This window comes from Oncorhynchus mykiss, chromosome 5, assembly GCF_013265735.2.
Source record: "Oncorhynchus mykiss isolate Arlee chromosome 5, USDA_OmykA_1.1, whole genome shotgun sequence".
In the NCBI taxonomy this organism is placed as follows: domain Eukaryota; kingdom Metazoa; phylum Chordata; class Actinopteri; order Salmoniformes; family Salmonidae; genus Oncorhynchus; species Oncorhynchus mykiss.
The window spans coordinates 72,362,333-72,377,769 of NC_048569.1; the positions used below are offsets into that span (position 1 = coordinate 72,362,333).

The following is a 15,437-nucleotide window of genomic DNA, read 5'->3' on the forward strand; positions in this document are numbered from 1 at the left end:
ATTACTACATTTAGCTGACATTAGATAGTTAACCCATAGATTCTTACCTTTGCCTCGATTTGGCACTCTTGTCCAGATCATCATTAGCAGCTAATAGAGGAAAATATATTGATAAATCACCTTGTCCTAGCGAGATTTACATGGCTATCAAAACATCACGCCACTGTAAATTTACACAAAACACAGCACTTCTTTTTAGTGAACCATTTCCATGTTTGACCGCTAGGTGTAATAGGTATTATAACGGTCCTGATGTTGTTAAGGCGAGTGCGCTCTTGGAGCAGCGTTGGATGCCGTCTTTTGTTCTTAAACACTACATTGCCCATCATACAACGGAAACGTGCGACTTCTGAGATCTGCCTGTGTTAACGTTTTTGTTAAATGTAACATAATATACGCAGAATGTGTCCCAGATATATTTTATGCACCAATAAATACATTAAATTGAATAAGAAAAGGTTTGAAATTAACCCAGCATTTAGAATGTGAGGCACTGAGGCTCAGATCCTCACATTCTAAATGCTGGGTTAAAATCTCAAACATCAAAACTCGTTGAGCGAAAACGATTTCCATTCTGAAAAGGCAGGGTCCTCATATCGTGATTGCCATCGAACGGTGAGCTGGTCATCATAAATTACGTTTTGACGAACTGAACTAGCACTTATCGAGAGCTTGTCTCTTTACGGAGTCAAAATCAAGAGTTGAAGGCAGCGGGAGACCATGGACGTGGCCCGGATGTTACTGTGCCTGTTCTCGGTGCTGGTGTCTGAGAAGTTCCTGGTGGCTGCGTTCTCCCAGAGCCTGGTCAGCGACTTCACATTCACACTCCCCGCAGGGCGGAAGGAGTGCTTCTTCCAGACCATGAAGAAGGACGCGTCGCTGGAGATAGAATATCAGGTGCCGTATGATTGGTTTTACATGGGGAAAGGGTGAACACATAATTGTAAATGAGCACACTTGATATAACTCATGTGGGTAGCTTTGGAGACTGTCTCTACTCTGCTAGAACTACTCGCATGACTTCACAAGAAGTCCCATGTTATGTGCATATCCCATCATTGATTGTGGTTAGCGCTGTCGTATTCAGTGGTGGAAAAAAGTACCCAATTATCAAACGAGTAAAAGTAAAGATACCTTAATAGAAAATGACTCAAGTGAAATTCACCCAGTAAAATACTACTTGAATAAAAGTCTATAAGTATTTTGTTTTAAACATACTTAAGTATCAAAAGTAAATGTAATTGCTAAAATATACTTACGTATTAAAATTATAAATAATAAAACATTCATTATATTAAGCAGACCAGACGGCACCATTTAATAATTATTATATATATATATTTTTTTAAATTTGCGGATAGCCAAGGGCAAGCTCCAACACTGACATCATTTACAAACGAAGCGCGTATTTAGTGAGTCCGCCAGATCAGAGGCTGTAGGGATGACCGCTTCCCTTGATAAGTTTGTGAATTAGACCATTTTCCTGCCCTGTTAAGCATTCAAAATGTAACAAGTACTTTTGGATGTCAGGGAAAATGTATGGAGTAAAAAGTGCATCATTGTCTTCAGGAATTTAGTAATGTTAAAGTAAATAGTGAAGTACAGATACCCCAAAAACTACTTAAGAAGTACTTTCAAGTATTTTTACTTAAGTACTTTACACCACTGGTCGTATCTGAATCCAGAACCTAGGAACTACTTGTGGAATAGGTTGAGTAAATTAAATGTATTGTAAATGTATTAAACACTAACTATAGGCCTATATGATTTTGAAATGATGCCATCATACTAGTTTAGAAACTCGTTTTTTCCCAGAACTGGCTATAAGTTCCTTTCTAATAATGACATTCCATCCTAGGCTGTGGTTCCTCTTACTCCTATTTCATTGGCCTAGCACTAGATTGTGCTCTGCTGATGTGTTTAAAATGTTTCCAATTGAGTTGTAGCCCTGAATCACAAATCTCAACACAGAAGTCTGGTAAAACCTCTATTTTCTATGAAATATTTTAACATTTCTGACATAACGGAGTGTCATACCATCACAGTAGGATAGTCTAGCTGTAGCATGCTACCACCATAGACAAGCTATTTCTGTGGCATGCTGTAGCCCACCACTCTGCCATCGGAGTGTGAACAAAACTGACAATGTCCTTAGTTTGTGGAGACACTAATTTCTAAGTACTTCATGGTATCTGCTCAATGTCTGTGTTTGGAAATCCTCAAATAACTAGACATTAAAGTTAGGAAACCCTGTCATTCTTTGCTCCTGAGTAACAGAGGAGGCAGAGATCTGTGGAAATAGTAAACCAGTAATGCAACTGTAGAGAAATAGGCACCAGGGACTGGCCTGTTCACTTATTGTCTTGAATGGACTCAATCCAACCATATTTCACTACTGAAAATAGGCCTTGTTCTTGGACTGGACATTGTGAAGCACCTCTGCTTGTTTTTTAGCACCAGCTCTCCTCAACCTTTATCTCTTTCTGAGTGCGAATTACACTGTGACATTTGGGGTGGTCTCTTGGGTGATTTTTTTTTTTAAAGGGGATAATAATAATAATAAAGACGTAATTTAATGGTAAGAATTGATGACCTTTTAATGTGGCATGCACACAGCCAGTCATGGTTTTCATCTGATTGTCAAACAAATCACTTAAAGTAGGCTACCTGTGCATGTTCGTCCACAAAATAATTCTAGCAGCACAACAGTACACTGCATGTACACTTGTGCCATTTGATGAATGGAAATGGACATCTGTGACAAAACACCAATAAGTGTGCCTAATGACATTCAGTGATTGTTATTGATTAGGCCTCCATTGATTGGGCCTGCATTGATTGATGTGTCTTGCTGACAAATTAACATTATTTGTTGCCTGAAAAGTCGGGACACCTGAATTGGGGCTGAAACTGTCCCGTGAAATAGCAGGATGGTCACCCTAACACACACAGTCAATTTACTAGACTAGGCTACAATGTGTTTTACCATGAACTTCAAATAGGTCTACCGGTAGCCAGTGGTGTAGTGGTAAAAAAGATAGGTGGGTAAACTCTAATTGCCGGTTGTGGTGAAAAAAGTAACGCGCTCTATACTTTCAATGCATTTTTCTGAAAAAGGTGGGTAAACTGTGTTTACCCTCTACTAGGCCAACACCACTGGCAGTAACCTACCCTCTCAGTCGAGGCAATTTTATACACATGAATACACGCAGAACAGGTAGCCTACATTCAATATAATAGGCCTACATGAGACAAATCAAAACATGTTTACACCCTAGTTCATGAGTTGTCCATAATTCATTAGTTGAATGCTTGGAGTGTTCACAGATCATGTGACATAAAACACTACCATTCTTTCCTTACATGAATGACATTTGTGACTGTTATTTGCCATTATTAAGCATTTAACCATTTAGTTAGAACTTTAACCTGTATGAATCCTGGATCTTGGAGATCTCAGAAAGTGCACTAAGTGTAACTATGCCTACATAACATTTCATTATCTTTCGCCGTGAAAACAGTTCTCATGGGCACACAAATCCCAAATAAAGTAGGCCTATGCAAATACAAAATCTAATGGTTGTGACCGAAAAAGCCAACTATAGGCCTGCTGTCATTAACGTATACTGAGTGTACGATTTCCATGACAGACTGACCAGGTGAAAGCTTATTGATGTCACCTGTTCAATCCACTTCAATCAGTGTAGATGAAGGGGAAGAGACAGGTTAAATAAATATTATTTTAGCCTTGAGACAATTGAGATATGGATTATGTATGTGTGTCTTTTAGATGGTGAATGGGCAAGACAAAATGTAAGTGATTTTGAACGGGGTATGGTAGTAGGTGCCAGGCGCAACGGTTTAAGTGTGTCACAAACTGCAACCCTGCTGGGTTTTTCACGCTCAGATTTCCTGTGTGTCTCAAGAATGGTCCACCACTCAAAGGACATCCAGCCAACTTGACACAAATGTGGGAAGCATTGGAGTCCACATGGGCCAGCATCCCTGTGGAATGCTTTTCGACAACTTTTAGAGTCCATTCCCTAACGAATTGAGGGTGTTCTGAGGGCAAAAGGGGGTGCAACTCAATATTAGGAGCTGTCCCCAATGTTTTGTACACTGTGTATACTTGTTGGATGGATTGGAAGCATATTGGTGTCTGTGTAGGCTAGTTGTAGTGATATTGTCTACCATCAGCTGAAAACAAATATTGATAGAAAACAATCAAGCTAAATAAATGGTCTACTTCTTCTGGCCACAGACGCACAGAGAAGACCAATACCCGCACGCACCTGGAAAAACAAAGCAGTGAACACAGTTGACTGACAAAAGCAAACGGTAATAAATCAACGGATGAATCTAATGCATTGGAATAAAGGCTATTTCTATAAAGGACACATGGCAAATAAATGGTGAAAATTAGGATGTACAAAGGAAAATCAATGCTTTTAAAAGAGCTCAGCTTAGGCCGAAATTCAGCACTACTGAGTGGACAGCGCTGCTGTCTAACTAGCTATAGAATTCTACAGTACCATTCGTGGACAGGAACACAGTTTGTGTAATCATATATAAATAAATGGTTTGAGGACTCATGAGTGGTGCAGTGGTCTAAGGCATTGCACTGCAGTGCTTGAGGCGTTACTACAGACCCGGGTTCGATCCCAGGCTGTGTCATAGCCCGACCATGACTGGGAGACCCATAAGGCGGCGCACAATTGGACCAGCGTCGTCCGGGCGAGGGGAGGGTTTGGCCGGACGGGGCTTCCTTGTTCCATCGTGCTCTAGCAACTCCTTGCAGGCTGGGCGCCTGCAAGCTGACAATGGTCGCCAACTGGACCGTGTGCGGCTGGCTTCTGGGTTAAGTGAGCAGTGTGTCAAGAAGCAGTGCAGTATTTCGGAGGATGCATGGCTCTCGACCTTCGCCTCTTTTGGGTCCATAGGGGAGTTGCAACGATGGGACAATACTGTAACTACTAATTGGATATCACCAAAAGGGGGTAAAAGTGCAAAATAAACAATTATTATTATTATTATTAATTATTATTTTTTTTCTTTCACTTTTACCCCCTTTTGGTGATATCCAATTAGTAGTTACAGTCTTGTCCCATCGTTGCAACTCCCCTACGGATTACATTGGTGTGTTCGTTTCATTTGGGAGCTTTTATTTTCATAATTACCACTGCATGGTTAAATTAGAATAATTTAGAGAGCCCCATGAAAGTTGAACTTTTCTTGCATTTAGGGGAGCTAATTCAGGGAAGCCGACAAAAGCATACTTTGGAAATGGAATGATTCATTAACAATATCGGTAACAACATCAATTATAAATCATCAAGAATTCGTTTGCCATGGTATAATGTCGATTTAGGGCCACATAGCACTGCATTTTGCTCTGTGCTTGTTTCCCAATGTATTTTTTTATTTAACTTTTTATTTGACGAGGCAAGCCAATAGGTGATGCAGTTTTGTTTTGACTCTGTGTGTCTCTCTCTCGCTCTCCTTTTATCATTCTGTCTCATCTGTCTCTCACCCATCCCACTTGTCTGTGTGTGTCCTCAGGTGTTGGACGGAGCCGGTCTGGATGTTGACTTCTCCCTGTCGTCTCCTACTGGACACGTTCTGTACAGCGAACACCGCAAATCAGACGGAGTATACACGTAAGACACACACACCACGCAAGTGTGAAATACACACTCACATAGAGTTGGGCTCGCTCTCTCTCACTCTCTCTCCCGGTGTGTTTCCATTAGTGTAGAGACGGAGGATGGAGACTACATGTTTTGTTTTGACAACTCGTTTTCTGCTGTGTCGGAAAAGATCATCTTCTTCGAGCTTCTCATGGACAACATGGAACAGGAAGGGGAGGAGCCAGAGGACTGGAAGGAGTACGTCCATGGGACCGACATGTTGGACATGAAGCTGGAGGACATCATGGTGAGGGGGTGTGCTTATATTACATCTAGGCTACATGCTGATTCTTTACCCTTCTCCTGAAGTGTGTACTTAAACTTTCTCACATGGATTTTACAATGGTGGAAACCCTCCAACCAATGCTTACACCAATCCTATGCTTTGAAATCCATGACACGGAGTGTGCAAGTGCGTAACTTCTAGAAAAGGATGGAGTTGTAGTCCTAGCTAGGACTGGAAGCATGCTTTGCTTTTAGACACACTATAGATGTATGGCGTCATGGAGGGTGCGTTTTATTCACTCAGCATCTGTATTACATCATGCGACTTCGCACATAACATTTCACAGAATTCACACGTTCTTTTAAGATCTTGGAAAGTGATACTTGATAGTCAAAAAGGAAACCCTGTGGGTAGCCATTGGAAAAAAATCCATGTGTTAGTCAGATTAGGGCAATTCCACGGTAACAGAATTAGACAGACTCACATTTTTTACTTAAAATATATGTCAAACAAAAACCATTGATTTCAAAGTTTAACAGAGTTTAACAAACCATACAACTCTATGCACAATCACTACTTTTAGCAATTTACACTGAACATTTTACAAAAACACATTTACTGGAAGAGCTGTGCAGATGCAAAGTTTGGTTACATAATTTGTGTATAATCTACCTCAGTTTTTTGTGTCCACGTTTTCCAAAAACTCTTAAATATCTGCTCCCAATTAAGATTGAACAATGTCTGCAAAAATAATGGAGTGTCAACTATGACATGACACATTGACTTTGAAAAAATATGAACTACAGTAAGTGAAGTGGATTTACACCCGGTAACGGAATTTCACCATCGGTCCCTGATCTATACGACACAGAAATGCATAATTATGGATATATATAAATACTTTTTTTGGAGGGGGGGCATGCCTATTTTACATGTTATTTTGACATTAATACATGTCACATATAAGTTTGCAAACAATTTAAAAAAAAAAAATATATATATATATATATATATATAGTAAGTTAATAAAGCTGCATACAAACATGGTCTCTTTTTGTTTTCTTGAGTGATGCAGCTCCAAAATGCAGGTGTTTCAGCCTAGCTCAGTGCTTTCTGTGGTGGTGGGGCGAGCCAGCAGAAAATAGGAGCATTGCGCTGTGATCGGCTCAGTGTTCTGTCACTCATGGGGACACGACGTCATTGCTCAATTAACTTTTTCGCTGTCAGACAAGGCTCCGCTGAAAGCCAGGTGTAGCAGTGGTAAAGTGTTGGGACTGCTGTTGGCACCCTGCTGTTGGGACAGCTTTATGTAGACCCTAACGGTTTGCTGCCAGACAAGCCTCCGCTGAAAGCCAGGTGTAGCAGTGGTAAAGTGTTGGGACTGCTGTTGGGACATCTTTATGTAGACCCTAACAGTTTGCTGTCAGACAAGGCTCCGCTGAAAGCCAGGTGTAGCAGTGGTAAAGTGTTGGGACTGCTGTTGGCACCCTGCTGTTGGGACAGCTTTATGTAGACCCTAACAGTTTGCTGCCAGACAAGGCTCCGCTGAAAGCCAGGTGTAGCAGTGGTAAAGTGTTGGGACTGCTGTTGGGACATCTTTATGTAGACCCTAACAGTTTGCTGTCAGACAAGGCTCCGCTGAAAGCCAGGTGTAGCAGTGGTAAAGTGTTGGGACTGCTGTTGGGACATCTTTATGTAGACCCAAACAGTTAGTGGGCACCGTTTGTCACCGTTATGGTGCAATGAAAGTATTGTTTAGTGTTGTGTAGTTGCTTTGCTGGCATGCATCCCACTTGATTTTGTTGTTGTTGCCCCGTCAAGATTTACAAGCTAAAATCGCCACTGCTTGGAGGTGACGCACTGTCCCGACGAGTGACAGAACACTGAGCTAATCATGGTGCAACTAGAGGACATACACTTTGTATATTCCACTGGCTGCCCCACCACCACAGGAAGCACTGGGCTAGACTAAAACACCTGTATTTTGGAGCTGCCTTACTCAAGACAGCAAAAAAGAGACCATGTTTGTATGCGGCTTTATTAAATCAATTATGTGTTTTGTTGTTGTTTTTTTACATTGTTTGCAAACTGATATGTGACACATATTAATGCCAAAATAGCTAAAACAGGTGGGGCTCTGCCTGAATGACTGGTCGCCACTGGTCCTTTTACATGGAAATTACCATTAGTAATGGTAGAGTGGTTTGTGTGACCAGCAGGGCAGAAGAATCTGGGTCTTGTCTGAAGCCTGTTGACATCGGTGTCTGTCCTGTCTTTCTGGGCCAGTGTTGCACAGTATACTGAAATATTGTACTTTCTCAGTGCTAGAACCCAAACAACGGTTCAGTACTACAATGTTTTTTACTTTGGGTACTTCTGCCAAATGTTTCTCATGTCGTCTACTGATTGAGAGAGGATCATGTCGCAACCAATGTCCCCTTTCAGCGCGAGAGCACCGTGCCTATGGCTGTTGCGGTGACGGTATTGCTGCCACACCATCAGTCATGAGTCATGACCGTTGAGCCACGGTAATCTATTTTTATGCACTCTGGACATGTGTTGGTGGTACACAACTTGCTAACGACCATTCGGTCGCTAATGGCCTGGTACTCAGGGCTGTAATGTCCGTTTAACCACTGAGTGTAAAACATGGGCTTCGTGGATGTTGTTTCAAAGCCAAACACAATGAAATGGGCAGTGCTTTCTAAGGAGATGATTCTTTCAAAACACCCAGCAGCATATTAGAGTTTATGTAAATGCATAGGATTAGGCCTATACATGAAGCCAAGCCCGAAGAATTATGATTGTGCTGTTATACAATATTATGCAAGGCAGAAAAACATTAAAAAAAGAATACAAAATATGTATATGTCTTTAGTGATTGGCCAAACCTATACTCCAAAATGTGTCACATTTTTCCCAAATGAAGCACTGGGTATCTGCAAGGAACAGAGTTTGGGCGGAATATCACATGTAGCGCAGCGATCATGCTCCTCAAACAGTGCTTAACGGGTGGAGTGAAAAAAGTGTTTTTTTCTTTCTTTCTCAGCTGCTCATATTAAGCCCATGCTCCGCTATAAAACCGGAGTAGCCTACCCAGCATAATTGAAAAACGAACCGGCTGGAAAGCGCGCGGCAGCTATTCGAGTGCATACAGATGACTTATTTTTCCCCTGCGCCTGTTCCTGCCTATTTGATAATGGGGCATTCTAAATCGAAAATAATTTTACGTATTAATAAAGACATGATTAAATTGGGAATAGTTTGATGGGTGAAAATATGGTCACTTGATGAGAGAACAGCTGTGTCACCTCAGGCAAGGAACACAGCGCAAGCTTTTTCTGCGACTTTCCCAAATCATCAATAGTCTATAGTCGCATCATGCAGCCCATATATGTTTTGATTTGTATCATTAACCAACTAAAGTTGCCAAATAACTAAATATAGCGTACAGGACCTGTTTCAAATGAGCACTTATACGCTCAACATAGTCACTTCATATGCGCAATCGCTCCGGAATGGGAAAAATATAATTGATATTTTATTCAGCTAAGTTCAGTTATATTCTTATTAGTATAAAATCATGTAATATAAAATAATGGCATATCTTGTCAGCTAAATGAACAAGCCTATGGCATGGAGCATAGCCAGATAATGTATTTCAGAAGAAAATGTTGTCATCATATCATCATATTTTTTTAGACCTGACTTAAATAAATAATGGATTTGATGTGATGGTGTATATTAAGTTGAATGTAGATGTTCTGAAGGCTCTCATCAGCAGCTTGTATTAGTGGAGGCCTGGAGATGCTAAACTTGTTATGTTAATTATTGTTAAATCATCATGAGACCAGCAGTATTTTGCACGGCACTAACAGGATGACAAAATGTCATGACTGCCACAGCCCTAACCGTGCCTGCTCCACTTACCCATTGCTAGCTGAGGAACCACTGTACTCACTGGAAGAATGTGCTACATCACCACTTATGCTGCACAGAAGTTTTAATGCAAAATGGCATGTAGAGATGTTGAAACTGTTAATAACTGTTATCAAAACTATGTTCATTACAGGCTAGGACATTTTACAATGCAAGATCCCTGTAGCTTCCAGTTTTGTAGGCTAACTTTCCTTGCTAGCTTACAGCTCAAGCTAACATCAATTCACTACCCTAGTTTCTTTTTTTTGTGATAATATGTGACCATAATGCAAAATATTGTTTTGCCGATTGTCACCAAAAACTTTATTAATTCACTTCATCTCCCCGCCTCACGTCTCTCCCAGTCAAGATGGTGATTTATAATACATTTTGAAACAATAATACAACAGTACACGGGGAACACAAGTATACATAAATAATATACAAAGGACAGTTGGGATAGAGGGTACAATAACACATTACACAAGAACCTTAAGGGATATACATACACTTATAATTTACAGCTTTTTTGTTGGTAGAGTATTGCATTGTGTTAAAATATTGTTCAATTTCCTTTTGTAAGGTAAGAAAAAGGTCCCACTGTAGCCATTTGATTTACACTGAAAAAATATATAAACACAACATGTAAAGTGTTGGTCCCATGCTTCATGAGCTGAAATAAAAGATCCCAGACATTTTCCATACTCACAAATTTGTTTAGCATTTCCCCTTTGCCAAGATAATCCATCCACCTGACCGGTGTGGCATATCAAGAAGCTGAATAAAGAGCATGATCATTACACAGGTGCACCTTGTGCTAGGGACAATAAAAGTCCACTCTAAAATGTGAACTTTTGTCACACAACACAATGCCACAGATGTCTCAAGTTTTGAGGGAGTGTGCAATTGGCATGCTGACTCCAGGATTGTCCACTAGAGCTGTTACCAGAGAATTTAATGTTCATTTCTTTACCATAAGCCGCCTCCAACATCGTTTTAAAGAATTTGGAGGTATGTCCAACCGGCCTCACAACCGCAGACCATGTGTAACCACACCAGCCCAGGATCTCCACATCTGGCTTCTTCAACTGCGGGATCGTCTGTGGGTTTGCACAACCAAATAATTTCTGCGCAAACTGTCAGAAACCGTGTCAGGTAAGCTCATCTGTGTGCTCATTGTCCTCACCCAGGGTCTTGACCTGACTAGTTCAGCGTCGTAACTAACTTAAGTGTGCAAATGCTTACCTTGGGTGGCCACTGGTAGAAGTGTGCTCTTCAAGGATGAATCCCGGTTTCAACTGTACCGTGCAGATGCCAGACATTGTGTATGGCATCATGTGGGTGAGCAGTTTGCTGATGTCAACATTGTGAACAGAGTGACCCATGGTGGTGGTGGTGGGGTTATTGTATGGGCAGGCAAGCTAAGGACAACGAACACAATTGCATTTTATTGATGGTAATTTCAATGCACAGAGATACCGTGACGAGATCCTGAGGCCTATTGTCGTGCCATTAATCCATCGTCATCACCTCAATGTTTCAGCATGATAATGGCGGCCCCATGTCACAAGGATCTGTACACAATTCCTGGAAGCTGAAAATGTCCTAGTTCTTCCATGGCCTGCATACTCACCAGATATGTGCCCCATTGACCATGTTTGGGATGCTCTGGATTGACGAGTACGATAGCGGGTTCCAGTTCCCACGTATATCCAGCCACTTCGCGCAGCCATTAAAGTAGTGGGACCACATTCCACAGGTCACAATCAATAGCCTGATCAACTCTATGTGAAGGAAATGTGTTGTGCTGCATGAGGCAAATGGTGGTCACACCAGATCTGACTGGTTTTCTGATCCATGCCTCTACATTATTGTATTTATTTTTAATCTGTGGCCAGCAGATGCATAACTGTATTCCCAGTCATGTGTAATCCACAGATTAGGGCCTAATGAATTTATTTCAATTGACTGATTTCCTTATATGAACTGTAACTCAGTCAAATCTTTGAAATTATTGCATGTTATGTTTTCTATTTTTGTTCAGTGTAGCATCTGCTGGGTTTTTGAATAACAGGGTTAAGATTTAGGAAGCGTCTCGACTTCTGATCCTTAGTAATGGTTATTCCTAAAATGTAAGTTCTTATTTCACTGGAATACATATGAATTCACCTGTATTGTGTATACAGTGGGGCAAAAAAAGTATTTAGTCAGCCACCAATTGTGCAAGTTCTCCCACTTAAAAAGATGAGAGGCCTGTAATTTTCATCATAGGTACACTTCAACTATGACAGACAAAATGGAGAAAAAAAATCCAGAAAATCACATTGTAGGATTTTTAATGAATTTATTTGCAAATTATGGTGGAAAATAAGTAAAAATCCTACAATGTGATTTTCTGGATTTTTCTTTCTTCTCATTTTGTCTGTCATAGTTGAAGTGTACCTATGATGAAAATTACAGCCCTCTCTCATCTTTTTAAGTGGGAGAACTAGGCTACATCTTGATTAACCCAGTTTATTAATAGACCATACAAATAAATGATTACCATTATGATGTTATGTAGTTGATTGATTGTCTAATTGATTCATTAAATGTATAGATTTTTTTTATGTAAAATTTAAAATGTAATGATATTGAACTCAGAAGATCCAAGTGCCATTCTGTGACATTGGCTAATAGTCCTTCTTCTTTTCCCTTGGTATTGTTTTGATATAATTTTGGTATCGAGAATTGTGATGGTATCGTGATACTAAACCTGGTATTGGTGTCAAAGTTCTGGTATCGTGACAACACTACTCTGAGGTAGAGATGCCTGGAATTACTACACGTCATCTTAGAGTACACAACCACAAAGGTGGTGTCACTTTGACCCAGCTCACACACGCTGCCAACACAACAGCAGAAGGTCAGAGAGACTGAGCACCACAGCCATCAATGTCACAACAACAGAGCAGAATGGTTTGATCTTTCTTCCAGACCCCCCCCCCCCCCCCCCCCCCCCAGTATCAGTACACAGACACAGTCAGAGGCAGGAAGTGTAAAGTACAGCTGTGGTCCCTTGAGAGGACTCACTGACTTGTCGGCCTTGTTTACATGCCCCCACCTGTCCTGTTGCCTTGGTCCCTTAGGACCTCTCTAGGTAACATCTATAATCTGCATGGTCCTGAAGTCCAGTCTACTTTCTCTACTCAGTATATTGCTTAATACTAGTTCCAGGATGGTTCTATGACTATTACAATAACCCAAACTACTACCTCTCTCTGCTCTCCAGGACACCATTAACAGTGTTAAAGCCCGGCTGGGGAAGAGCCTTCAAATACAGACTGTGCTCAAAGCGTTCGAGGCTCGCGATCGCAACCTCCAGGAGTCCAACTACGACCGGGTCAACATGTGGTCCATGACCAACATGCTGGTGATGATGCTGGTGACGGGAGTGCAGGTCTACCTCATCCGTGCCCTGTTTGAGGACAAGAGACACGCGCGCACGTAACACCCCGCCCACTGGGAAGGGCCAGGGAGAGACGGACAGCTCTGTCTACACCTGCCAGCCAATAGCGAGCAGGACTGTTGGTGAAGATGAGATTGTAACTCATCAGATTTTTATGTACAACACTCACACACTCATACGTTACATCACACATCCTTACAGACACAAATGCCATACCTGTCCAGTCTCTTCCTCTGCTCTGTTCTCCTCTGTCTAGCTGCTGTTGCTCAGAGGGTCTGTGTTGGTATCTGCTCTATCTATCTAATAATCAGTGGCGGGTGAAACACCAGCCAGACCTTCAGTTATTGGTGTTTAAAAGTGAGCGTAAATGAACAAGTATTTCTAATTTAATATGGTAATGTGACCTCTAAACTTTTTCTTCCAGACACTGAGGTGTGTGACTGTCCTGTCTCTGTGTCACGTCTTTCGAGGTCTTCCAGTATGTGACCTGTGAGTCATGTTGCGAAACACTTTATTGTAGAGTAGGTTATTGATACGGCCTTTCAACCTCTCACTCTCTTTCAAAAACACACTCATTCTCACACAATCTCTTACTCACACACACTCAAACCCACACACTTCTTCATTGAAACCGCTGCTGTCTGCCAGTTCCAGCAAATGGAGAAGTGGAGTAGGGGAAAGGGAATGGTTCCATATGTAACTCTCTAAATCACGGCTGTTCTCTTCTACTCCCTCCTTTTCATCCTCCTATAACTCTACTCTGTCCTGATGGTCTGTCAGACTTAGTGCTGACAGGCGAGTCGGATTTCAGTCATACTGGCAGAAGCGAAATGGAACCTGCCCTGCCCCTTTCGCTCTCTTTTTCTCTTGTGACAGAAATAGAATGCTATCTAACATCACAGCAATCACACGCTGCACCTGGGGGGTAAAAGAGGCAGGGAAGGTTGTGGGAAAAGGGTTGCGGGTGACTGAAGGAGGTGGGAGTGGTTGGGAAATCAACTAATTGACCGTTATTTGGCTTTATTTTATTGTTTTGTAGCTCTGTCATATACGCACTTGGACAAACATACAGATGTGGTTGTTGATGAGTAACACCACACCGCCATCTTGTGGCTGGACACCAAACTGCTCATGCAAAACAACGTGACTTTTTTCACCTCTCGGACTGAAGGGTATACAACAAAGCATGCTCAATGAAATAGCCAGGTAACTTTGATAAATAATCAGATAGCTATTGATTTTCTGGTTAATTTAAGAATGCTAAACTCTAACGAACAAAAAACTCAATGCTTTGAATCTACGACAAGATGTTTAGGAGAAGGTGTCTAACCTTATGATGGAACGAGGAGAGTATATTTTAGCAATAAGGCCTGAGGGGGTGTGGTATATGGCCATTATACCACGGCTAAGGGATGTTCTTAAGCACGACGCAACACGGAGTGCCTGGATACAGCCTTTAGCCGTGGTATATTGGCCATATACCACAAATCCCTGAGGTGCCTTATTGCTAAAATATACTCTCCTCGTTCCATCATAAGGTTAGTAAAATAGACACCTTCTCCTAAACATCTTGCCTGTAGGTTCAAAGCATTGAGTTTTTTGTTCGTTAGAGGCCATCATTGTCTTGTGCAGAAAGGAACAAAAAAGTTGGAGAAGAGCATCAATGACATTCTATAAATTAAAAATATTCATTTTATTGATTAATCTCCCATGGTGATGCTTGCTTGAGCATCAGCTAAAATACTTTTTAAAAAAAAAATGTAAATACTTACTTTTATATTGGTTACCAACGTAGTAATTCGACCAGTAAAAATTAAGGTTTTGTCATACCTGTGGTATATGGTCTGATGTACCATGGCTGTCAGCCAATAAGCATTCAGGGCTTGGACCACCCAGTTTATAATCTGAGATATACAGACTAATGTTCTGTATATGTAAATGTGTCAAATTAAAAAAGTATACTTTTCTGAATGTGGTGTCCTGTTGTGTCCTTTGACTTCAAATGAGTGGTAGGAAATGAGAAGCCACTTCAGACTGCAGACAGCACTGTAGATATTTCATTTATCAGTGGTAATGAAGGAGAGGTTAGGAAAGCAAAATATTTTTAAAGTATTGTCTCAACACTCCTTGCAAATATATTATCCACCGCTTGCATTGC

The 15,437-nt window shown here is 41.1% G+C and overlaps 1 protein-coding gene across 1 annotated transcript; it reads left to right on the forward strand.

Annotated features, from left to right (window-relative positions):
- Positions 1-519: 519 nt before the first annotated feature.
- On the forward strand, positions 520-15,250 carry LOC110524510 (transmembrane emp24 domain-containing protein 5). The gene is made up of 4 exons (XM_021604235.2): positions 520-897; positions 5,560-5,657; positions 5,751-5,934; positions 13,103-15,250. Exons 1-4 carry the CDS (start codon positions 721-723, stop codon positions 13,319-13,321), a joined length of 678 nt encoding a protein of 225 aa, XP_021459910.1. The 5' UTR covers positions 520-720; the 3' UTR covers positions 13,322-15,250.
- Positions 15,251-15,437: the final 187 nt, after the last annotated feature.